The sequence below is a fragment of the Euleptes europaea genome, chromosome 1 (assembly GCF_029931775.1).
Source record: "Euleptes europaea isolate rEulEur1 chromosome 1, rEulEur1.hap1, whole genome shotgun sequence".
Lineage (NCBI taxonomy): Eukaryota > Metazoa > Chordata > Lepidosauria > Squamata > Sphaerodactylidae > Euleptes > Euleptes europaea.
Genome location: NC_079312.1, coordinates 10,471,419 through 10,495,354, shown reverse-complemented (window position 1 = coordinate 10,495,354; position 23,936 = coordinate 10,471,419). Strand labels below are relative to the sequence as shown.

General features: G+C 46.1%; 1 protein-coding gene and 1 non-coding gene across 2 annotated transcripts; both read right to left on the bottom strand.

Annotated features, from left to right (window-relative positions):
• Positions 1-1,150: 1,150 nt before the first annotated feature.
• On the bottom strand, positions 1,151-1,280 carry LOC130493653 (small nucleolar RNA SNORA55). Its single transcript, XR_008934015.1, has one exon. It is a non-coding gene; the product is annotated as a small nucleolar RNA SNORA55 (small nucleolar RNA).
• A 4,810-nt stretch (positions 1,281-6,090) lies between these two features.
• Positions 6,091-22,109, bottom strand: LOC130488556 (zinc finger protein 665-like). The gene is made up of 5 exons (XM_056862224.1): positions 21,059-22,109; positions 20,799-20,890; positions 20,463-20,714; positions 7,387-7,474; positions 6,091-6,128 (listed from the first exon to the last, which is right to left on the bottom strand). The coding sequence occupies exons 1-5, from the start codon at positions 22,107-22,109 to the stop codon at positions 6,091-6,093; spliced, it is 1,521 nt and encodes a 506-aa protein (XP_056718202.1).
• Positions 22,110-23,936: the final 1,827 nt, after the last annotated feature.

Sequence of the window (23,936 nt, the reverse complement as noted above, 5' to 3'; positions counted from 1 at the left end):
CGCTGCCTTATACTGAATCAGACCCTTGGTCCATCAAAGTCTGTATTGTCTACTCTGACTGGCAGCGTCTCAGGCAGAGACCTACTTGCCTAGCCCTTTAACTGGAGATGCCGGGGATTGAACCTGGGACCTTCTGCCTGCCGAGCAGAGGCTCTACCACTGAGCCACGGCCCCTCCCACCACCTTTTGGGTGGTGTGTAGTAATAACACATTATGACACACAAGTGACATACAGCAGTTGGTTAATATGATAATAAAATGTAATAATGACACATGAGTTAGTATAATCAATATATTGGAATGTGGACTGGGAATGCATTGACTGTTGGGGTCTCTTTGAAATGTGTGGGCACTCTTTCAAATGTGTGTTATACTGATATGCATAGCTGTCAGATTGTCATCATTACTTCAGGACACACATCCATTAACATACCCTTCGGATACTCACTGTACTAGCCTTGGGATGTTCTATAAACAATTAAAATCAGATATCTCTGTTGGTGCCTCAAATTCTCTATCTTATACATAACATACTGTTCTTTACAGAGGCTCCCTTTGGCATTTTCTCAAGGAGCCTTCCCTGTCAACATTCTTTCTCCACAACATTCCTTCCCAGTAGGCCAGAGTGTAATCATGGCATGGGCTAATACAAAATCTAATGTAGAAAAGGATTAATTCAAAATCTAATATGTTGTGTCCCTTATCATCATCAACAGATTGCTCTTTACAGCATAAAATGTTGAACGCTTTCTTTTCCAGGCGCTGTAACATTCCTGGGAAAACGAGCCCCTGGTGCAGAGTGTTAAGCTGCAGTACTGCAGTCCAAGCTCTGCTCACGACCTGAATTGGTTTCAGGCAGCCGGCTCAAGGTCGACTCAGCCTTCCATCCTTCCGAGGTCGGTAAAATGAGGACCCAGCTTGCTGGGGGAAAAGGGAAGATGACTGGGGAAGGCACTGGAAAACCACCCCGTAAACAAAGTCTGCCTTGGAAACGTCAGGATGTGACATCACCCCATGGGTCAGGAATGACCCGGTGCTTGCATAGGGGACCTTTACCTTAAACATTCCTGGGAGTGAGAGCTTTCTTTCTTTCTTTCTTTCTTTCTTTCTTTCTTTCTTTCTTTCTTTCTTTCTTTCTTTCTTTCTTTCTTTCTTTTCAGAGCTGTAGAGACAAGTCTCTTTGCAAAATAAGACAGACCTGCCTGGATTTGCTCTGTACTGCTTTAGCATCACATGCCCCCAGGCCTGCACTGTGCAGAAAGTGGGAAAGATTCAGATGCAGAGAGCACCATTTCTTTCTTCTGTGGCAAATGAAAGTGTGTCCAGACGTTCAAGAGTGACACAGGAAGCTTCCACACACCTCCCTTTTCTTCCATGTTCGTAAAACAAGGGGAAAAGATTCTTACCCATAGAGGCCACGGTCTCATAATTTTCCTCCATTACTTCCCAGAAGAGTTTTCTTTGGCCTGGATCCAGCAGAGCCCATTCCTCCTCTGTGAAGAACACAGCTACCTTCTCAAAGGACGCTGGGGATCTCTGAAAAAGGAAAATGTTGCCATCATTGATTCCTATCCCCAAACATTCAAGAAAGAAAGAAGAATCCCATTGGCCAGTCAACTGATTAAAAGAATGATTATACAGGAGTAGGGAACCTTTTTTCGCCAAGGGCCATTTGGATATTTATAACCTCATTCGCGGGCCATACAAAATTATCAACTTACAAATTAGCCGACCAAGCCCCAAGCAGGCAGCTGCCCCAGATGACACTGCCCACCCCGCACATGGGCAAGCAGGCAGGCATCCAACCGGTGGCGCACTCGCCCATCTGGTGGCACAGGATGGTCTGCTGCACCAGCCGGGCATAGCCATCCAGCCACACGCCGGAGTTGCTCCTGTTCTGCATGGTCGGGGCTGGATTCTACAGCCGGCTCCTGCTAACTCCCTCTGCAGGGATGAAATGAGGACACACAGGCTAAGAACTCACCCCAGCGTATTCTGGCCCTGCCCCCTTTATCCCCTCCATTGTCGCCACTTCTGCCCCCAGCCCTCTTGTAGTACAGAGGGAATAGGTTTCTCCATGGCTGGGGTGGGAAAGGGTTAACACGGTTTCTTGGGAGATCCTAGCAGCTCCATAGCTAATGACTCTTTTCTGCAAGGGGGAAAAAAGGTTCCTTTTCTGGGCAAAACAAACTCACACCTGCCTTGAATATAGGCTATTCCTGTCCGTGGGAGAGGGCAGATCGCCAGTCTTAGATCCTTCTGAGCTAGAGATCTGCCAGGACCCACAAAGGGCCAGACCAAATGCTTTCGCAGGCCCTAAACGGCTCCAGGGCCTGACGTTCCCCACCCCTGGATTATGATATGCATGAAATCGACAGCAAGGATAATTACATTCATTTTTTTTTCAACCTCTGCCATTTATAATATAGTGAAAATCTCCAAGAAACATAAATTCAGAAAACTGTCTTGGTCAAGGCCTTTTAAATGAAGGGGGGAGGGGACTCTCTTTGACCATACATCAGGTTCAATAACAGTACTACCTTCCACACTGAAGCGCAGACATATACATAAATTGTAATTCCACAGAAGGACTCTGCTTCACACATATTTTTCTGCAGAACCATTCTACCGTATGTTATTCTTAAACTTGCATCCAGCTCTGCAAAAGTAAACTGGCCTAATTAAGGCCATCCTGTCTTTTGTTCTCTTTTCCCCCTAACAAACCCAGGCCGTGCGATCCTCAGGGCTTGGCAGGACCGAGATGCAGGGTAAAGAACACCCAGCACCAGCCTGCTACCTCAGAGACCTTTGTACGCTGTAGAATGACTGCAGTTTGTACAAAACACCTTTCAACTGCAAGTAAGCTACTGCATCATCTCAGCAGATGTAGAAAATCATACAATAGAAACGGTTTCAGGCAAAAATTTACATACTGCAGAAGATTTACTAAATAGGGGGAGAGATTATTAATATCTAGAATAACAAAGTGAAAACTGGGAGCCTCAGAATTGGTACCGGTGTCAGAATGATTGTGGGAGTTGCAATGCCAAAAATGCAGGGAATGGAATGGAAACATTCCGGTCCAGATTAATTGTCCTTTGTCCAATATATCTAAATAACTTTTAAAATGTTTTAAATTATGTACCTAATATGCTTATACTATTATTTTGTGTTACTTTTTCACTTTATTAGATTCCCCCAGACGAAGCTGCATGTGTAACAACTAGGGGTTGCAAGAATTATTAAAGGATTGGTTTTCCTCTGCACCATTTGTTTTCCTCCCTTCGTTTTGCCTTGGTGTGCCCCCTTTCCTTTCTGTGTGTGTGTGTTAAGTGCCGTCAAGTCGCTTCCGACTCATGGCGACCCTATGAATGAAAGTCCTCCAAAATGTCCTATCTTTGACAGCCTTGCTCAGATCCTGCAAATCGAAGGCCGTGGCTTCCTTGCTTGAGTCAATCCATCTCTTGTGGAGTCTCCCTCTTTTCCTGCTGCCCTCAACTTTTCCTAGCACGACTGTCTTTTCCAGTGACTCTTGTCGTCTCATGACGTGACCAAAATACGACAGCCTCAGTTTAGTCATTTTAGCTTCTAGGGTCAGTTCAGGCTTGATTTGATCTAAAACCCACTGATTTGTTTTTTTGGTGGTCCAGGGTATATGTAACCCTCTCCTCCAACACCACATTTCAAAGGAATCTATTTTCTTCCTATCAGCTTTCTTCACTGTCCAGCTTTCACACCCATACATAGTAACAGGGAATACGATGGCATGAATTAATCTAGTCTTGGTGGCCAGTGACACATCCTTACACTTCAAAATCTTTCCTAGCTCCTTCATGGCTGCCCTTCCCAGTCTCAATCTCCTTCTGATTTCTACCCAGATTAAAAACAGAAAATCCCTCTAATGTTTTGCAATGGAAGTGACGGTTCACTCCACAGAAGCCCAGACGGTGGCGGAAGCACAGACAGGGAGAGTGAATTAGATTAGATCCCCTCCTTTGCACACCTTAAGACCGGTTGCCAATTCAGAGATATTCCTGAGGATGATGCTCATTGGGTTCATACACCAGAAAAAGCAAGCGTATGTACTGAAGATACAAAACAACAACAGTCCATTAGCACCTTAAAGACTAACAACATTTTTTCCTTAGCAGGGTATGAGCTTTCCTGTGTCGCAGCTCACTTCTTCACGAAAGCTCATATACTCCACCACAATGTTTGTGTTAGTGGTGCCACTGGACTCTTGCTCTTTTCTACTTCTGCAGACACACTAGCATGGCGACCCACCGTCATCTACTGGAAATGCAATTAGCAAAATATGGCCAAGCGCCAGAGCATGGAGCCATGGGGGCCAGCAACAGCCCACGAGCCCTGCTGGATCAGATCAAGGGTCCGTCCAGCTGTTGGCAATAAAATACACTCAGGCTGGTTGCAGGAAACACATTCAAGGGGGAGAAAACACAAGCCCCCGCTCCCCTGTCCAGATCCTGTCTGGGGAAGCTGCTCTCTCTGTGCTCCCCCTCCGGCCACCTCTTCCTCTTTCCCACGGATTTTCTTTTCCCTCCCCCTCTCCTTGCCCAAGATCTTGCTGCATGCAACCCTCGTCTCACCTCCCCTGCAGACGTGCAAAAGCCAGATCCTCCCTCCAGCTGGGGAGGACCAGAAAGAGGAGAGGCCCCAATGGACTCCATCACCCCCAAATGTCCTTATTCTCCCCATGAATGAAAGGCAGGGTTGACCTCAATGCTTCTTGGAAGGCCTTGTGGGAAATGTAGTTCCCTGCAACAACCAGACAGGAGATCAGAAGTCTTTGGAAAAAAGAGGGGTTTTTTTTTGCTCTTCTGGGGCTGTGTGGGGCAGCCTCCTCTGGCGGCCCCACTGCACCAGGAGAGGCCGGCTGGAGAGGTGCTGAAAAAGAGACAGAAGGCAACAGGGAACCAACCTTTTCTGCCCAAATGTTTAGGGTTTGTTACAGCACTTTCTTCTCCAGCTGGGAATGACACTTTTCCAGGGATCGACATATTATAGGGTAGGGCTGCCAGCTCTGGGTGGGGGAATTCCTGGAGATCTGGGGATGAGGACAGGGACATCATGATGGCGGGTGTGAAATGTTCTAGTCAACTCAGCTCCAAGTGAACACAGCAGTCTCAGCACGTATAAACCAGTGCCATTTTTATTTACAGTGACAGCATGCTCCCCCTAGCATCTCCAATTCACAACACCACAACTGTGCAAGTATTATACAGACTATATACATATCTGGCTCTGTCCAGCAGCCAATCAACAGTAAGCTGCCCAGTAGCCAGGACTAACTTGCACAAACCAATTCTGCCCAGATTTACTGCCAAGTCACTGGGCAGTCATGGGACACCAGCAGTCACCTGGCTGTCACTTAGATTACAGCAATCTACCTGCTATGAGTAGTCTTGAACTGCCAACACATCAATGGGCTACACTGCCGTAGAGTCCACCCTCCGTTGAGGCTGGATCTGAATTCACAATAGCCTCACCTAGGGTTGTCATCGCTGGGTTGGAAAGTTCCTGGAGATTTGGAGAGGGAGGTACCTCAGCAGGGTACAGCGCCATAGAGTCCATTCTCTCTGTAGGCCGGAAATTGGTTGAAATTCCAGGAGATCTCTAGACTCTGGAGCTTAGCAAACCTAGCTTAAACCTAAAATCTCGATGCATGGCTGGTGCGGTACCAGGGGGACCCTAGTTGGAATCCAGTGCATACCCAGCAGAGGAGATCAAAGTCAACATCCAATGCCAAGGTGTGGAGAGCATAGCAATACCACTGGCATCCACAGAAATGCCGCCAGTATTTACCAATCATGGCACAGACATCCCTGTGACAGGCAGAGATGGAAGCGGCCAACCAGGGTGCCCTGATGCAGCCACTGATCAGCATGCTGTTGCCCACAGGAAGGACACAGCAATTGGGTGGTTCGGGCATGAGTGGGAGGGGGCAGGATAAACACCCACCAGGGAGCTCCGGGGATGCGGGTTTGAGTCCCCCTCCTACAGCCATGGCAAGGCGGACTCACAGAAAAAGGTATGTCCCAACCCCATCACCACGGCCCAAGCCTCTGTAGGTCACTTTTCAGGGGCAGTGTTGTAGGAGACTTTAGGAGCTAGATTTTCAAACACAAAGACTCAAAGTCAGCTCTGAAAGAATCAGATTTATTATTTCAAATAGCTATTTGAGTCTCCAGACTCTGCCCTTCAGAGGCTTTTCAAGATGGAGATGGAGCACCGGACATAAGTGTGTTTAGACTTATATAACCGTTTAATTAGCTCATTATAATATTCTAACCGCATATTACATAGTAACTTGTCATTGGCTCAGAGTTCTAGGGAATGATTCCATTGGCTTATAATACAAATCAGAATAACTTTCATTGGTTACAAAAATAAGGAAAATCATTGGTTTACAGAAATATAAGAATAATTCCATTGGTTTAGATAATACTTGTTTAAAGCTATTATTAGTGTACCTGGTATTTTATCTAGTTACAATTAATCTTTTACTCCCTTGACATTCCCAACAGAAAGGCGCCCTTCTTGTTCATTCCAACCCTAGTCAACCTTGAGCACAACAAACAACACTGTCTGGTTTCAACAGTAATCTCTTTTTGGCTCCTTCTACTGTCTGTTTCTAACTTCTAAATATATTCCTCCGGAGGCCCTCTGATTTTGGAGCTTTTTAATAATATTTCTCAATGTTTAACTCTTACAGGTCTGCTGCCTCAGCAGCCCTGGTGGAAAGCCAGAGTCATCCTCTCTTTCACGGAGGCTCAGGTAGGTGAACGTGAGCGAGATGAGGGACTCCTGCTTTTTGCCTCCCGAAATGAACCTGCCTTTCCCCTTGGTCTACCTGATGCAGGTGCCAGGGACTGAACCTGGGAGCTTCTGCATGCCAAGCGTTTGCTCTGCCACTCAGCCACGACCCCTCCTTGTTTGGGGACAGCATACCTTTGAAGACCAATTGCTAGGGGCTAATATTAGGGGAAGATCTGGACCTGTGCGGCCCTGCTTGCACGCCTTCTGAGGGGATTATCTGACTGGTTTCCAACCTACTGGGGTGATTCAATCCCCCTGTCCTGGACCTGGGACCAAGGGTTTAATTCTCTTTAAGGTAGCTCAACCGAGTCTGGGTGGGACTCCTGCATACGCAGTAAACACCAATAAATGCATTCGGCTTTAGGAAAAGGAATATAAAAAGTGCAAACATAAGGCAAAGCGAGTAGACGCAATAAACTAAAAATGTCTGTCTGAAGGTGACCTCCCTGGACGTTCCTGCTGGTCCAGCACGTATCCAGGAAAGGGGCAGGGGGAGGCTGGCAGCTGGCAGAAACCCCAGCAGAAGGCAGGGAAGCCCAGCGGACCCACCATGGCCAGAGAAGATGTTGCTGTGGAACGCGTGACATGTGGGGCAGGCCTCTATGACAGCGACATAGGCCCCAGCAGTGGAGCAGGCCTGGCAGAAAACCAGGGACAGGGATGGAGGGAGGGAGGAGCATAAAAGGACGGAGGCAAGAGATGGTCAAGGAGGAAGCAGGCTGGCCGGTTCAGATGAGGCTGGAACTGAGCAGCCAGGGGAGGAAGGTTGCCAGTCTGACCCCATTCTGGGGCCAAAGGAAGGGTGGCCAAAGCCAAGGGCAAGGAAGCTGGAACGCTGTCTGGGGCACAACACACATCTTAGCTTCCTAGCCTACAGTGACACAGATGAAGATAGGTAGATCGGCATAACTGAAGCATCAGGAGGACGAGTGTGGCATTGTTCTTCATGATGACTCTAAGGATCAGGTAAACACCCCCCCTCCCCGTGTTTTTTCACAAGGAAGGATTTTCCACCCTCTCCATCTGTGCTGCTGGCACTTACCTGGCTTCTCATCAGTCAATCTTTGCTTCCATCGCAAGCACCAGAGGAATATTGTCAAAGGCTTTCACAGTCAGAGTTCATTGGTTCTTGTAGGTTATCCGGACTGTGTAACTGTGGTCTTAGAATTTTCTTTCCTGATGTTTCGCCAGCAGCTGTGGCAGGCATCTTCAGAGTAGTAACTACTACTACTTCAGAGTAGTAACTACTCTGAAGATGCCTGCCACAGCTGCTGGCGAAACGTCAGGAAAGAAAATTCCAAGACCACGGTTACACAGCCCGGATAATCTACAAGCACCAGAGGAATGTTGTGCAGTTAATCTGTGCCAGGATGGTCAGATTCCCTATATTTTTGGCACTGCAATCTGACCATCACCCTGACGCAGGTGGCCAATTTTGAGGCCCCTAGCTTTGGTTCTGGATGAGTTATGCCAGCCACAGACAGATGGACAGACAGAGCCTTTTATGTAGATGCAAAAATATGAGGGGTTTGTCCACCTAAAAAAAACAAACCCTTCTGCCTCGTATCAAAGTGCTGTTTCAAACTTGGGAATTGTTGGAATTGCCAATGACTTAGAATAATAGAATCAGAGTTGGAAGGGAGCACCAGGGTCATCAAGTCCAACTCCTGCACAATACAGGAGTTTCACACCTCCCCCCAACACCTAGTGACCAGAAGATGTCCAAGATGTCCTCCCTCTCATCATCTGCCTAAGGTCACAGAATCAGCATTGCTGACAGATGGCCATCTAACCTCTTCTTAAAAACCTCCAGGGAAGGAGCGCTTACCACCTCTCAAGGAAGCCTGTTCCACTGAGGAACTGCTCTAACTGTTAGAAAATTCTTCCTAATGTCTAGACGGAAACTCTTTTGATTTAATTTCAACCCGTTGGTTCTGGTCCGACCTTCTTGGGCAACAGAAAACAACTTGGCACCATCCTCAATATGACAGCCCTTCAAGTACTTGAACATGGTTATCATATCCCCTCTCAGTCCTCTCCTCTTCAGGCTAAGATCATTGTGCATCTTTGCTCTGTCTTCTACCGTATTTGCTACCCCTCCCAATTTAGTATCATCTGCAAATTTAATAAGCATCCCCTCTATTCCTTCATCCAAATCATTTATAAAGATGTTGAACAACACAGGGCCCAGCACAGATCCCTGAGGAAGTCCACTAGTCACTTCTCTCCAAGTGGATGAAGAACCATTAACTAGCACTCTTTGGGTACTATCAGTCAACCAGATCCACCTAACAATAATAGGATCTAAACCACATTTTCCCAATTTGTCAACTAGAATACTATGTCGAACGTTATCAAAAGCCTTACTGAAATCTAGATAAATTACATCTACAACATTCCCCTGATCCAGCAAGGTAGTAATTTTCTCAAAGGAGGAGATAAGATTAGACTGACATGACTTATCCTTGAGAAACCCATGCTGGCTCTTAGTGATCAGATCCATCCTTCCTAAATGCTCAAGGACTAACTGATGATTTGTTTGAACACTTTTCCTGATATAGAAGTCTTTGAACACGAACATTTTTTTGTATGGTGGGACATTTTCTAACCCAAGATACATTGGAATTTGGCTTGTGATAGAAATATACTGCAAATGAAATACAATTTAACATTTTGTGTGGAAAATTACAAGTATTACCCATCGAATAACAATTACTTGCAAACACAACAGGATAAAGCAGCCAGCCCACCAGCGGCCCTCATTACCAAGGTGAAAACAGAAAATAGGATATCTGTGCCACAACGTCAGTTCCGGGGAAAACCATGGCATTTCCTGAAATTCCTAGAGCCACCCTACATCCCTTCCAGGTTTTTCCTGGAAGTAATGCCCTGGTAAAGATAATTCTGCACACAATCCCCATGTCCCTCCCTTAAATCTCCTGCTGGTTCCCATTTCAAATATTATGCATTTCTGATCCAGAATGTAACATAATTCAGTTTAACAAATATGCTAATAATTATATTCAACCATTTTGTGTATTTATTTATGTTATTTGTAGTCTGCCTTCCTCACATCTACATGCATAAAGAAGTACAATTAAAGTAATTAAATAACCAATATGAAATAGCCAATACCAATGGCTTATGAAAATGAAAGCACAAAACGATTGAAGGTTGAATACCCACCCAGGGCCACTCCTCCATTGGGTATCCCATCTTCCCAAGTCTCCAGCACAGACAACCCACAAACCAGAGAATTGCAGAGAAGTCGCTTTAACTACTCTCTCACCCTGTATCACAGCCAACTCTTTCCATGATCAGTCCTGCTCGAGCCAAAAGGCCCATTCTCCCATTTCCTCCACTCCTGCTTCAACTCGGGCTCAAGGGCTGCTTCAGGCAGAGCCTCTTCCCATGGTCCTTTCCAGCAGTTTCCAGCCACTGCCCCTTTCCTGCACAGGGATGCCTTGAGGAAGCCGGTGTCCCAAGATCCTTGGAGAGGCTACTGACTGTATATCTGGGCAGCGATCCTACCTCGCAGGTCTCACAAGATTTATACTTCTTTCAGGGTGCAAGGACTCCCAGCCTGCCCTGACTGGCTGGTTTACTACTTAGCTTCCATCCTGTGCCAGACCTCCAATCCCGCCTGTTCCAGCGTTGTATCCTCCCTTTCGTCTAGCAGTTGCCAACTCCTGCCTTCTTTTACTGATTTTGGAGGAGACCCTTTCTCCCAAGGAGTCCTCTAAAGCAGATATGGCTGCCAGCTGACAGGGGCATTCAGGCTGGACAATTCAGGGACTGGGGGAAGCAATATGGAGCAACTAAGATATTTAACACTGCTTCTGGTGTAAAATAGAAAGTGACATCATTGCGTCAGAGCAGTGTTCTGCAGAACAGCCCAAGCCCTATTGAAAATCAGCCCAGAACAAGGATTCAAGGCCAGAAGGTCCCCTGCTCTATTCCATCAAACTCCTTGAGACATTCTGGCTCAATGAAAGAGCCTTCTTCTTGTGCGTGTGTTGTGCCATCAAGTCGCTTCAGACTCATGGTGACCCTATGAATGAAAGTCCTCCAAAATGTCCTATCTTTGACAGCCTTGCTCAGATCTTGCAAATTGAAGGCTGTGACTTCCTTTATTGAGTCAATCCATCTGTTGTTGGGTCTTCCCAATAGGGAGCTACATATATTAGGTTAAGGAGAAGGCAGGGGGATAGAAAGGAGGGAAGTGGGCATAGAGATGGGTCTTTGTTAGTCTTTAAGGTGCTACTGGACTCTTGCCCTTTTTATTTATACTGTTTAAGTCACCTCCAGTGGGCTTGAACCTTGAGCTCGAGTAGGATACATTTTTACTGCACACGCTCTGTGGCTTCCCTTCAGACTACCATATAAGGACTTCCCCTTCCACCAGGGTATTTTGCTAAACTTTAAACAGTCCGTTTTGAGTCTTGTTATCTCTCTATATTTTTAATTTTACCATCATTCTCATCTCCTGGATAATACAAATAAAATGAACCTATTGATAAGTTTCTACCATAATTTTATCGTATTAAAACCCAATATAATGTTACAATACATTAATCAGCAAAATACAAGGTTGTAGGACAAACGTTGTGAAGGTGATGTCCTTTTAGTACAGGAATACAAGCGTAATTCCTGCATGACACTTCAAGGATAGGATGCAAACAGTATTCTAGGTTCTTCAAGGATAAAGGATGAGCATTAATCTAGATGACATTTAAGTCTTTCGAGGATAAAGTGCAAGCATAGTTCTGGCTTGTCACATTTGTCCTTGGTCAAGAATGCTCAGGCTTGTATCTTTTAAAGGGGCTTTTATGAGCTGTTAGGGTTTTACATTGAACAATGCTGCACATGTACGACATTAATACAGTAGTTTATATGCCCTAATATGTCAAAGCCTGTAACAGATCAAGGCAGTGGGGAGGTGCTGCTGAGCCGTTGTCTTAAAACCCATCCAATACTCTGCAATGGAGGCGATGGTTGACTCTACAGAGGCCAGATAGGCAGGGAGCGTGAATTAGATCCCCCCTTTTCACAAACCAGCTGCCAGTTCGGAGGTCTCCTGGAGGATGATGCTCGTGGGGATCCTGCAGAGAAAGCAACGCTGTGCGCGGAAAATACAGTTAGCAAAATATGATGGCCAAACGCCAGAGCCACCGGGGGGGGGGGCAGTGAGGGTCCAGGAGCCCTGCTGGGCCAGATCCAGGGTCCGTCCAGCTGCTGACCATGAAATAAACTCAGGCTGGTTGCAGGAAACATCTCCAAGGGGGGGGGACAAGACTCCCCCTCCCCGCCCCCCATGCCCAGATCCTGCCCGGGGAAGGCTCTCTTATCCCTCGGTGCTCCCTCCGGCCCCCTCTCCCTCTTTTCCTCCGATTCACACGTGTCTTCTCTCCCCTCCCTTGTTCTTGCCCAAGATCTTTGCTGCATGAAACCCTCCACTGACTCACCTCCCCTGCAGACGTGCAAAAGCCAGATCCTCCCTCCAGGCGAGGGGAGGCAGAAGGGAGAGAGACCCCGAGGGGCTCCATTGCCCACAATGATCCTCCTCCCTCTCTGAGAAGAGCCGCCCCATCCAACACGTGGGAAAGGCAGGGTTGAGATCAATGGTGCCCGCAAGGCCTTGTGGGAAATGTAGTTCCCTGCAACAACCAGACCCAGAGGGAGGAACAGAAGAGAAGTCTGTGGAAAGAGGGGGAGCAGCTTCCTCTGACGGCCCCACTGCATAAGAGACCAGCTGGAGAGATGCTGAAATCCTTTTCCCCCCGAAGTCTTTACGGTTTGTTGCAGCACTTTGTTGCAGCTCTGGCTGGGGGACACTTGAACACACACGAAGCTGCCTTCTACTGAATCAGACCCTCTTTGGTCCATCAAGGTCAGCATTGTCTGCTCAGCCCGGCAGCGGCTCTCCAGGGTCTCAGGCAGAGGTCCTTCACATCACCTGCCTGCCTAGTTCCCTTTAACTGGAGGTGCCAGGGATTGAACCTGGGACCTTCTGCATGCCAAGCAGATGCTCTGCCTCTGAGCCACAGCCCCACACCCCCGGAGATTTGGGGATGGATCCTGAGGATAGGGACATCAGTAGGGTTGCCAGGTCCTTCTTCGCTATCGGCAGGAGATTTTTGGGGTGGAGCCTGAGGAGGGAGGGGATACAGAAAGTGCAGCAAGGAATTGCTGAATACTTACCTTTTTTGTACTTGGTTTATACATCTTCGCATCTCTGCTGATTACCTGGAGGTTGGCAACCCTAGACATCAGTGGTTTACATTGCCATTAGAGTCCCACCCTCCAAAGCATCTATTTCCTCCAGGGGAACTGATCTCTTTCTCTTGGAGATCATTTGTAATAGCGGGAGATCTCCAGGCCCAGCCTGAAGGTTGGCAACCCCATTAAAGGGACCGACATTTCCCCCAAAAGATGGCAGGAAGGATTCCCTCTTTCTCTCCCCTTCATGTAAATGAGGGGAGCTGGAGGGAAGAGGAAGGCCTGGCCTCAAAAAAACAGGGCAGGACGTTTCCTTCCTGGCTGAGCAGAGGGAGAATCCGTGTCATTCCCACTCCTGCTGGGAAACAGGAGAGGCAGAGGCAGGAAATGGTCTCTTCTTTGTGCCCTGAAGAGGTTAAGTTATTAGGGTTGCCATCCTCGAGGTACTAGCTGGAGATCTCCTGCTATTACAACTGATCTCCAGCCGATAGGGATTACCGGTAGTTCCCCTGGAGAAAAATTGGACTCTAAGGCATTGAAGTCCCGCCCCTCCCTCCTCAGGCTCCACCCCAAAAACCTCCCACCGGTGGTGAAGAGGGACCTGGCACTGGCAACCCTACTACCACGTCGCCCCTGGCCCAGGCCTCAGGAGATCACTTGGCAGGGTGGAAAGCCAGCGTCAGCCTCTCTTTCGCAGGGATTCAGGTGGGCGAATGCGGGCGAGATGAGGGACACCAGGTTTTGGCCTCCCGAAATGAACCTGCCTTTCCCTGGGGTAGACCCTTCATCGACCTGATGCAGATGCCAGGGACTGAACCTGGGAGCTTCCGCATGCCAAGCAGATGCTCTGCCACGGCCCCTCCTTGTTTGGGGGCAGCGTACCTTTGAAGGCCATCTGCTTGGGGCCAATAGTAGGGGAAGAATTGGGCTTGCATGTCTTTGGGGAAGGTTATCTGACAGGCCCCCTGTCAGGGAGCGGATGCTGGCTGAGAGGGCCCCGTGGTCTCACCCAGCACGGTTGCTCTTCCCCTCCCTAAGCTCTGGAGCTCAGAGGGCAGGTTTCAGCCCTTCGTTCTCCTCTCACAGATGACTGAAGGGGGTGGGCAGCATTTCAAGCCCTGCCTGCCGCCCCTTCCACCTGCGGTTGCCAACTGCCTGGAGAGAAAATGCCCTGTCCTTCTGATACCGGTTATTTACCTGGCGATGTGATTTTTCTCCCTGCTGTGAAAAGCTTCCACTGCCGATTTCAACTCACTAAGCCTCTGTTAAAGGGACGGGATGTTTCCCTCAGGCCTGCTGGCAAGCAAACCCTGGCCGGCAGCTTATTGGCTCAATCCTAGCTGACCCCAAGAGCGGCCCTGGGAGTCGGGGTGACTGAAGCCGGATTCAAGCAAGATCTGAAGCGGGTCAGCGCGTTTCAGATGACTATGCTCTTAGAATCGACCACTTCCTGAGAAGTGGTATGTTATCTTATTCAGTTAGTCACCCACAAAACAGGACTCAACTACTTTACTCACATAAAAATGAGTCTTTTTATTGATGTGCTCCAATGAAATTATGTGCATATATGTGTATATGTGTCAGGCTTCAGCAAATGCACGGCGTTTCAGTCAATACAACTCAAACCCAGACAGAGCAGTGATTTAGAGATTTATTCTGAAAGTCAGTGATTTCAATAAGGAGACGAACAAAGCTGGAATGCATGGCAGGAGCAATATGGATACATATATAGGATTGATACAATGGATAAGGTTGGGTTACAGTAACAAAGAAAACAATGAAGTCGCTTCCTCCTGGTAACGACTTAAGATAAACTGAAACAGAAACACTTAAGGGCAATCAGTGGAGGAGATGGCTGAGCTCCCGGCTTTGTGTGTGGGACCCGATATCAGATCAGAGATTTACACGGGCGGGTCCCAATACAATTGTAAATCCCTGGCTGGAGCTCGTGTGCAAAACGGGGGGGGGGAGTGCACGGAGAACTCCATTTAGTTCGCGGGGGAACCATCTTGTTTGGGGCCGGGGCTGTCAGAAGCCCTATCTGACAATATGCAAGTATTACAAAGTCTTACAATTCAGTAACAATGTATACTATAAAGCAAGCAAGTTCTACTTACTATTCAGTTTTAAAACCCAATACTTATAACAGTTAAAGGTCTGATTTAGTTCAAAAATTCTGATTCACAATATCAAGAAAAATATATTTAAAACCATCCATACCCAATAGCCAATGTTCTGAGACCCTCTGAGAGAGGTCTGAGATTCTAGCCCTTCTGTGCCTTTATTTATACTTCACAGTGGGTAGCCGTGTTAGTCTGTTTGCAGTAGTCAAAAAGGGCAAGAGTCCAGTAGCACCTTAAAGACTAACAAAAAGGCCTGCAACAAACCAAGGTGTCAACTTTGCCCTCATATAGATTCTAGGAACACCATCTCTGGACCTACCAATGTCAGCCATACTATCTCAGGTTCACATTCCTGCTCATCCTCTAATGTGGTTTATGCCATCACATGCCAGCAATGCCCTTCCACAATCTACATTGGACAAACAGGTCAGCCTCTTAGACAAAGATTAAATGGACATAAGTCTGACATCAGAAACCACAATATTCAAAAACCAGTGGGAGAACATTTCAACCTTCCAGGACATTCTGTTGCAGATTTAAGAGTAGCAGTTCTCTTACAAAGGAATATCAAAGGGAGATTGGAAAGAGAAACTGCTGAATTACAGTTGATATTCAAACTAAAGTCAATGCATTGACCTGGGCTGAATAAAGACTTTGCATTCATGGCTCATTACCAATGCTGATTTCTCCACACCCATCTCTCACAGACTCTTCTGCATATCACACCTAATCCCATCAAGCCTGCTATTCACATTTACATACTGTTCTTCTACTTAAAGACCAATGGATTCACATTCTAGTTGTATCTGAAGAAGTGAGCTGTGGCTCACGAAAGCTCATACCCTACCAGAAAATATTTTTGTTAGTCTTTAAGGTGCTACTGGACTCTTGCCCTTTTTATTTATACTGTTTAAGTCACCTCCAGTGGGCTTGAACCTTGAGCTCGAGTAGGATACATTTTTACTGCACACGCTCTGTGGCTTCCCTTCAGGCTACCATATAAGGACTTCCCCTTCCACCAGGGTATTTTGCTAAACTTTAAACAGTCCGTTTTGAGTCTTGTTATCTCTCTATATTTTTAATTTTACCATCATTCTCATCTCCTGGATAATACAAATAAAATGAACCTATTGATAAGTTTCTACCATAATTTTATCGTATTAAAACCCAATATAATGTTACAATACATTAATCAGCAAAATACAAGGTTGTAGGACAAACGTTGTGAAGGTGATGTCCTTTTAGTACAGGAATACAAGCGTAATTCCTGCATGACACTTCAAGGATAGGATGCAAACAGTATTCTAGGTCCTTCAAGGATAAAGGATGAGCATTAATCTAGGGGACATTTAAGTCTTTCGAGGATAAAGTGCAAGCATAGTTCTGGCTTGTCACATTTGTCCTTGGTCAAGAATGCTCAGGCTTGTATCTTTTAAAGGGGCTTTTATGAGCTGTTAGGGTTTTACATTGAACAATGCTGCACATGTACGACATTAATACAGTAGTTTATATGCCCTAATATGTCAAAGCCTGTAACAGATCAAGGCAGTGGGGAGGTGCTGCTGAGCCGTTGTCTTTGCAGAGGAGTGGAAACGGCTGCTGCCCCCTCTGGTCCAGGGTGGGAACATGGGGGGGGGGCACCTGCTACCCCCTACCACCTCTTTTCCAAATGGAACTGCTTCAAGGGGTCTGAGTGACAGGTCGTCAGGTAGGAGTGAACAACATGCAATTCAACAAGGATAAGTGCCGAGTTCTACATCTGGGTAACAAAAATTAGGGACGTGCATACTGGATGAGGGATACACTTCTGGGTAGCAGTGTGTGTGAACAAGATCTTGCGGTACAGGTGGACCATAAGTTAAATACAAGCAGCTGAATCGATGTAGCAACAAAAAAAGCTAATGCAATCTTGGGGTACATCAACAGAGGCATAACATCCATATCGCAAGATGTCATAGTTCCGCTGTACATAATATTGGTCAGGCCAAACCTGGAGTATTGTGTGCAGTTCTGGAGGCCTCATTTCAAAAATGATGTGGAAAATTTTGTGAGGAAAATTACAAATATTAGCCATCGAATACCAATTACTTGCAAACACAACAGGGTAAAGCAGCCAGCCCACCAGCGGCCCTCATTACCAAAGAGAAAACAGCGTATCTGTGCCACAACGTCACTTCCAGGGAAAACCATGGCGTTTCCTGAAATTCCTAGAGCCACCCGACATCCCTTCCAGGTTTTTCCTGGAAGTATTGCCCTGGAAAAGATAATTCTGCCCACAATCCCCATGTACTTCCCCTGAAGCTCCTGCTGGTTCCCATTTCAAATATTATGCATTTCTGATCCAGAATGTAACATAATTCAGTTTAACAAATATGCTAATATTAATTATATTCAACCATTTTGTGTATTTATTTGTTATTTGTAGTCTGCCTTCCTCACATCTACATGCACAAAGAACTGCAATTAAAGTAATTAAATAACCAATATGAAATAGCCAATACCAATGGCTTATGAAAATGAAAGCACGAAATGACTGAAGGTTGAATACCCATCCCAGGGCCACTCCTCCATTGGGTATCCCATGCTCCCAAGTCTCCAGCACAGACAACCCACAAACCAGAGAATTGCAGAGAAGTCGCTTTAACTACTCTCTCACCCTGTATCACAGCCAACTCTTTCCACGATCAGTCCTGCTCGAGCCAAAAGGCCCATTCTCCCATTTCCTCCACTCCTGCTTCAAGAGCTGCTTCAGGCAGAGCCCCTTCCCATGGTCCTTTCCAGCAGTTTCCAGTCACTGCCCCTTTCCTGCACAGGGATGCCTTGAGGAGGCCAGTGTCCCAAGGTCCTTGGAGAGGCTACTGACTGTATATCTGGGCAGCGATCCTACCTCTCTGATCTAAACAAGCTTATACTTCTTTCCAGGTGCAAGGACTCCCAGCCTGCCCTGACTGGCTGGTTTACTACTTAGCTTCCATCCTGTGCCAGACCCCCAATCCCTCCTGCTCCAGCCTTTTATCCTCCCTTTAGTCTAGCAGTTCCCAACTCCTGCCTTCTTTTACTGATTCTGGAGGAAACCCTTTCTCCCAAGGAGTCCTGTACAGCAGATGTGGCTGCCAGCTGACAGGGGCATTCAGGCTGGAGAATTCGGGGACTGGGGGAGCACTATGGAGCAACAAAGATATTCAACATTGCTTCTGGTGTGAAATAGAAAGTGACGTCATTGCGTCAGAGTAGTGTTCTGCAAAACACCCCAAAACCTATCGAACATCAGCCAGGAACAAGGATTCAAGGGCAGAAGGTCCCCTGCTTTATTCCATCAAACTCCTTGAGACATTCCGGCTCAAGGAAAGAGCCTTCTTCTTGTGCGTGTGTTGTGCCATCGCTTCAGACTCATGGTAACCCTATGAATCCACGTCCTCCAAAACGTCCTATCGTTAACAGCCTTGCTCAGGTCTTGCAAACTTAGGGCCATGGCTTCCTTTAGAGAGTCAATCCATCTCATCATGAGCCTTCCTCTTTTCCTACCTTTAACTTTTCCTAGCATTATTGTCTTTTCCAGTGACTTTTGTCTCCTCATAATGTGACCAAAATTCAATAGCCACAGTATAGTCATTTTAGCTTCTAGGGACAGTTCAGGCTTGATTTGATCTAGAACCTAGGGTGTGGTGCAATCGTTAAGAGTGGTTTGATTCCTCGCACCTCCACATGAGCAGCGGACTCTAATCTGGAGAACCAGATTGCATTCCCCACTCCTCCACATGAAGCCTGCTGGGACACCTTGGGCTAGTCCTTTTTTTCAGATCTCTCTCAGAACCACTGACCTCACAAGGTGCCTGTTGTGCGCGCGCATGGGGGGGGGTCTACAGTATTTGTAAAATTCTCCTCCAACACATTTCAAAGGAATCTACTTTCTTCTTGTCAGCTTTTTTCACCGTCTACCTTTCACACCCATACCAGGTAACAGGGAATAGTATGGCATGAAGTAGCTTGATTTTGGTTGCCAGTGACACATCCTTAACATTTAAGAACTTTTTCTAGCTCCTTCACGTTTGCCTCCCCAGTTTCAATCTCTTTCTGATTTCTTGGTTGCAGTCTCCCTTTTGGTTGATGATGGAGCCAAAGGAGAGAAAGTCCTGAACAATTGCAATTTCCACCTTAAAGTTTTCAACCTTAAAGTTGAGTAATTCCCCAATAGTCATTATTTTTATCTTCTTGTTGTTCAGGTGTAGTTCTGCTTTGGTACTTTCTTCTTCTTACAAAGGGATATTGTAGCGCTGATGGATACCGCTGACACTGGCCATTGGTCTTCTAAGGGGAGGACAGATATTTAGGAATGTAAGAACTTCAGGAAAGCCCTGCTGGATCAGACCAGAAGTCCATCTAATCCAACAAACCATCTCACACAGGGGCCAAACAGTTCCTCTGGAGGGCCAACAGCAAAGCAAAGGGGCCGAGGCCTTTCCCTGATGCTGCCTCCTGGCACTGGTATTCAGAGATTGACTGCCTCTGAACATAGAGATTCGCTTTAGTCACCATGGTTAGTAGCCACTGATAGACCGGTCCTCCATGAAATTTAATCCACCATATGGCACCGTTCCAGAATGTTCTACATCCACGTTGGAAAAGAACATCACTCTTCCATTTTGTAAGAGGTAATCTAAGGTATTAATCAATCTCAATTCCTTAGTGAGTAACCCATTAACATAACAGGATTTTACAGAGAATATAGTAGGAGGGTGAAAAAGAGGTAGATTATGCTCAATAGGGAGCTACATATATTAGGTTAAGGAGAAGGCAGGGGGATAGAAAGGAGGGAAGTGGGCATAGAGATGGGTCTTGTTCAGAGCAACTACCATAAGATAGGTCAGGGCTACATCCTGGCATGTCAGCCACTTCAACTGGTATCCTGCATCCTAAGTTTGATTGGATGGCTCTTTGCTTGTGTGACTCTTCTGGTGTAAGATAACGCTTCAACTCTGACTGAACCTTTTTCCACACTTCAAGCTTTCATATGGTTTCTCACTTGTGTGAACCTTTTGATGTTTAGTTAGGTGGGCATTTTGAGAGAAGCATTTTCCACATTCCAAGCATTTATATGGCTTCTCCCCTGTATGAACCCTTTCATGTGAAGTTACTTGGCAATTACAAGAGAAGCATTTCGCACAGTCCAAGCATTTATATGACTTCTCCCCTGTATGGATTTTTTTATGGGCAGTCAAGGAGACATTCTGAGAGAAGCACTTTCCACAGTCCAAGCATTTATATGGCTTTTCCCGTGTGAACCCTTTGATGTATTCTTAGGCAGGCATTGCGAGAGAAGTACTTTCCACATTCCAAGCATTTATATGGCTTCTCCCCTATATGAATCCTTCTATGTCTACTTAGGTCACCATTCTGAGAGAAGCATTTCCCACACTCCAAGCATTTATATGGCTTTTTCCCTGTGTGAACCCTTTGATGCGAAGTTAGGTTGCTATTATTAGAGAAGCACTTTCCACACTCCAGGCATTTATATGGCTTCCCCCCTGTATGAATCTTTTGATGAGTGGTTAGGTGGCTACTATGAGAGAAGCATTTCCCACACTCCAGGCATTTATATGACTTCTCCCCTGTGTGAACCCTTTGATGCGCAGTTAGGTTGCTATTATTAGAGAAGCACTTTCCACACTCCAGGCATTTATATGGCTTCTCCCCTGTATGAATCCTTTCATGTGAAGTTAGATGGCTATTCCTATAGAAGCACTTTCCATACTCCAAGCATTTATATGGCTTCTCCAGTGTATGGATTTTTTTATGGGTAGTTAAGGAGAAATTCCGAGAGAAGCACTTTCCACAGTCCAGGCATTTATATGGCTTCTCCCCTGTATGAATCCCTTTATGTGAGGTTAGGTTGCTATTATTAGAGAAGGACTTACCACACTGCAAACATTGATATGGCTTCTCCCCTGTATGAATCCTTTCATGTGAAGTTAGATGGCTATTCCTATAGAAGCACTTTCCACACTCCAAGCATTTATATGGCTTCTCCCCTGTATGGATTTTTTTATGGGTAGTTAAGGAGTCATTCCAAGAGAAGCACTTTCCACAGTCCAGGCATTTATATGGCTTCTCCCCTGTATGAATCCTTTCATGTGAAGTTAGATGGCTATTCCTATAGAAGCACTTTCCACACTCCAAGCATTTATATGGCTTCTCCAGTGTATGGATTTTTTTATGGGTAGTTAAGGAGACATTCCGAGAGAAGCACTTTCCACAGTCCAGGCATTTATATGGCTTCTCCCCTGTATGAATCCCTTCATGTGAGGTTAGGTTGCTATTATTAGAGAAGGACTTACCACACTGCAAACATTGATATGGCTTCTCCCCTGTATGAATCCTTTCATGTGAAGTTAGATGGCTATTCCTATAGAAGCACTTTCCACACTCCAAGCATTTATATGGCTTCTCCCCTGTATGGATTTTTTTATGGGTAGTTAAGGAGACATTCCAAGAGAAGCACTTTCCACAGTCCAGGCATTTATATGGCTTCTCCCCTGTATGAATCCTTTGATGTATTCTTAGGTGGACATTTTGAGAGAAGCACTTTCCACACGCCAAGCATTTATATGGCTTCTCCCCTGTGTGAACCCTTTGATGTATTCTTAGGTGGACATTTTGAGAGAAGCACTTTCCACACGCCAAGCATTTATATGGCTTCTCCCCTGTGTGAACCCTTTGATGTGTAGTTAGGTTGCAATTATGAGAGAAGCACTTTCCACACACTAAGCATGTATAGGGCTTCTCCCCTGATTGTATCCTTTCATGTTCTTTTTGTGCACGAATCCTGCTAAAGCTCTTTCTGTATTCCAAGCCTCCACATTTTTTCCAGCAGGTTGCAACATTATCATAGGTTTTAACACTGAATTCGCAGCTGAGCCCTTTCCGATTCATGGGACCATTATGCCTTCTCTTCCTCTTACATATTACATTTTGGGTTGAGGCCTCAGGATGATTTCTGCTCTGACAGACAACCAAATCTTTCCTTGCCTTTTTCCTTCTGCGCTCTCGCACTGGTATTGCTTGATCTCCAGATTTTGCTTTTACTTGCAGATTGTTGTCTTTTTCCACAATTCTCCTTCCGGATGCTATCTCACACACCATCTCCCTCATATCTGCGACTGAAAGAGAGAGACAGAAATCAAATAAGAATGAAAATGTGCAAATACTAGTTAGCACATGGGTGTTAAACATATGGACCGTGGGCCAAATCTGGCCCACGAGCCAGCGGAGACAGTTACCCACAACACTGGGCTGGCAAGCGTCTCCTGAGGGATGTACTAAAAGGTATGACAGCATTGCCCATTGGAAACAACTGGAGAGGCATGAATGCCCGCTAGAGAGAAGGGGAGCCAGGAATGCCAACTGAACTGCATGGGCTCCATTGAAATACATTACAGCACAGTTGCAAAGAAAATTAAGGTGTCTGGGCCCAGATAAGACTACTCTGGGATTGCAATGACAGCCCCCAGGGTGGAATGACAGTCCCTAGCAATCGAATCAGGGCTCTGGGGACTGACAGGTCACAGAGAGGAATGGGGGTCCCTGGGAATAGGCTCAGTGCTCTGTGACTGGAATGCAAGGTCAGTGAGTGGAATGACAGCTCTGAGGAGTAGCAGAAGTGTTCTGGGAGTGGAATGACATTCCCCAGGAACAGAATCCGTGCTTTGGGACTGTCATGACAGGTCGCAGAGTGGAATGACAGGCCCTAGGAAGAGAATAGGTGCTCTGTGACTGGAATGACAGACCCCTGACCAGGCCCTATGAGAGGGGGGTTCAGCAGGTGCATCCCACAGGGGCCCCAAAGAAGGCCCAACGGGGGTTTCCTGGAGTCCGTTACATTACATTCGCAAGGTCTTCCATCAGGGGCAGAATGTACCAGTCAGAAGATGACATGACTCTCTGCACTCCAGCCAGCCAGGCAAAACGTTTAGGCCGGTGGCCACTGTTGTAGTGGAAGGGCTGGTGCGCTAGTACTTTCAAAAACCATCTTTAAAGAGGAAATTTGGACAGTTAAGTGGAAGGTATGTTTTAATCCTTTTCCTTAATCACTTTAGTGACATTAGGCTACAATTTCACAGATTCATTCACTTTAAAATTTTGTAAGATTAGGCTCAGGATTTGTTGAAGCAACATGACAATGATCAGAGCTGGTCAGGAATTAATTTTTCCTTTTTTAGATATAAAAGAAGAAATTATAAATCATCCATCGAAAATGTATCCTCACAAATCAGAAGCTCAGAAAGGAAAAGAAAGAACGAGAGGAACATGAAAAAGGGGGCAACGAAAGATCGTTCAAGTTGGATTAAGGGCGCCTTCAAAAAAATTCTCATTCAAGCCACCTATAGAACTAGAACGAGGAAAAACTCTTGAAAACCTTATCTCCAAACAAGGAGCAGTTGATTTGGGTAATAATATACAGGATTTTGAAAAGGAGACATGCAGAAAATGACAAAAATGAGCTGAAAGAAATAGAAAGCAGGCTCAGGTGGAAGCGAGCTTGGAAAATGAGAAGAATACCATAGGCCTCGACATTGGTTGCATCACAACTGCGATTCCTTCTCAAAATGAAATAGAAAAGTATGTTACCAATGGTCACATCTCATTGCCAAAAGTATTCCCAAAAGTTTGTGTCAGTTTATGAATTCTTTTAACAATTCCAGCAACAGCAGCTTCTGCAGAGAAATCATTTAGCAAACTCAAGCTGATTAAGAATTTTTT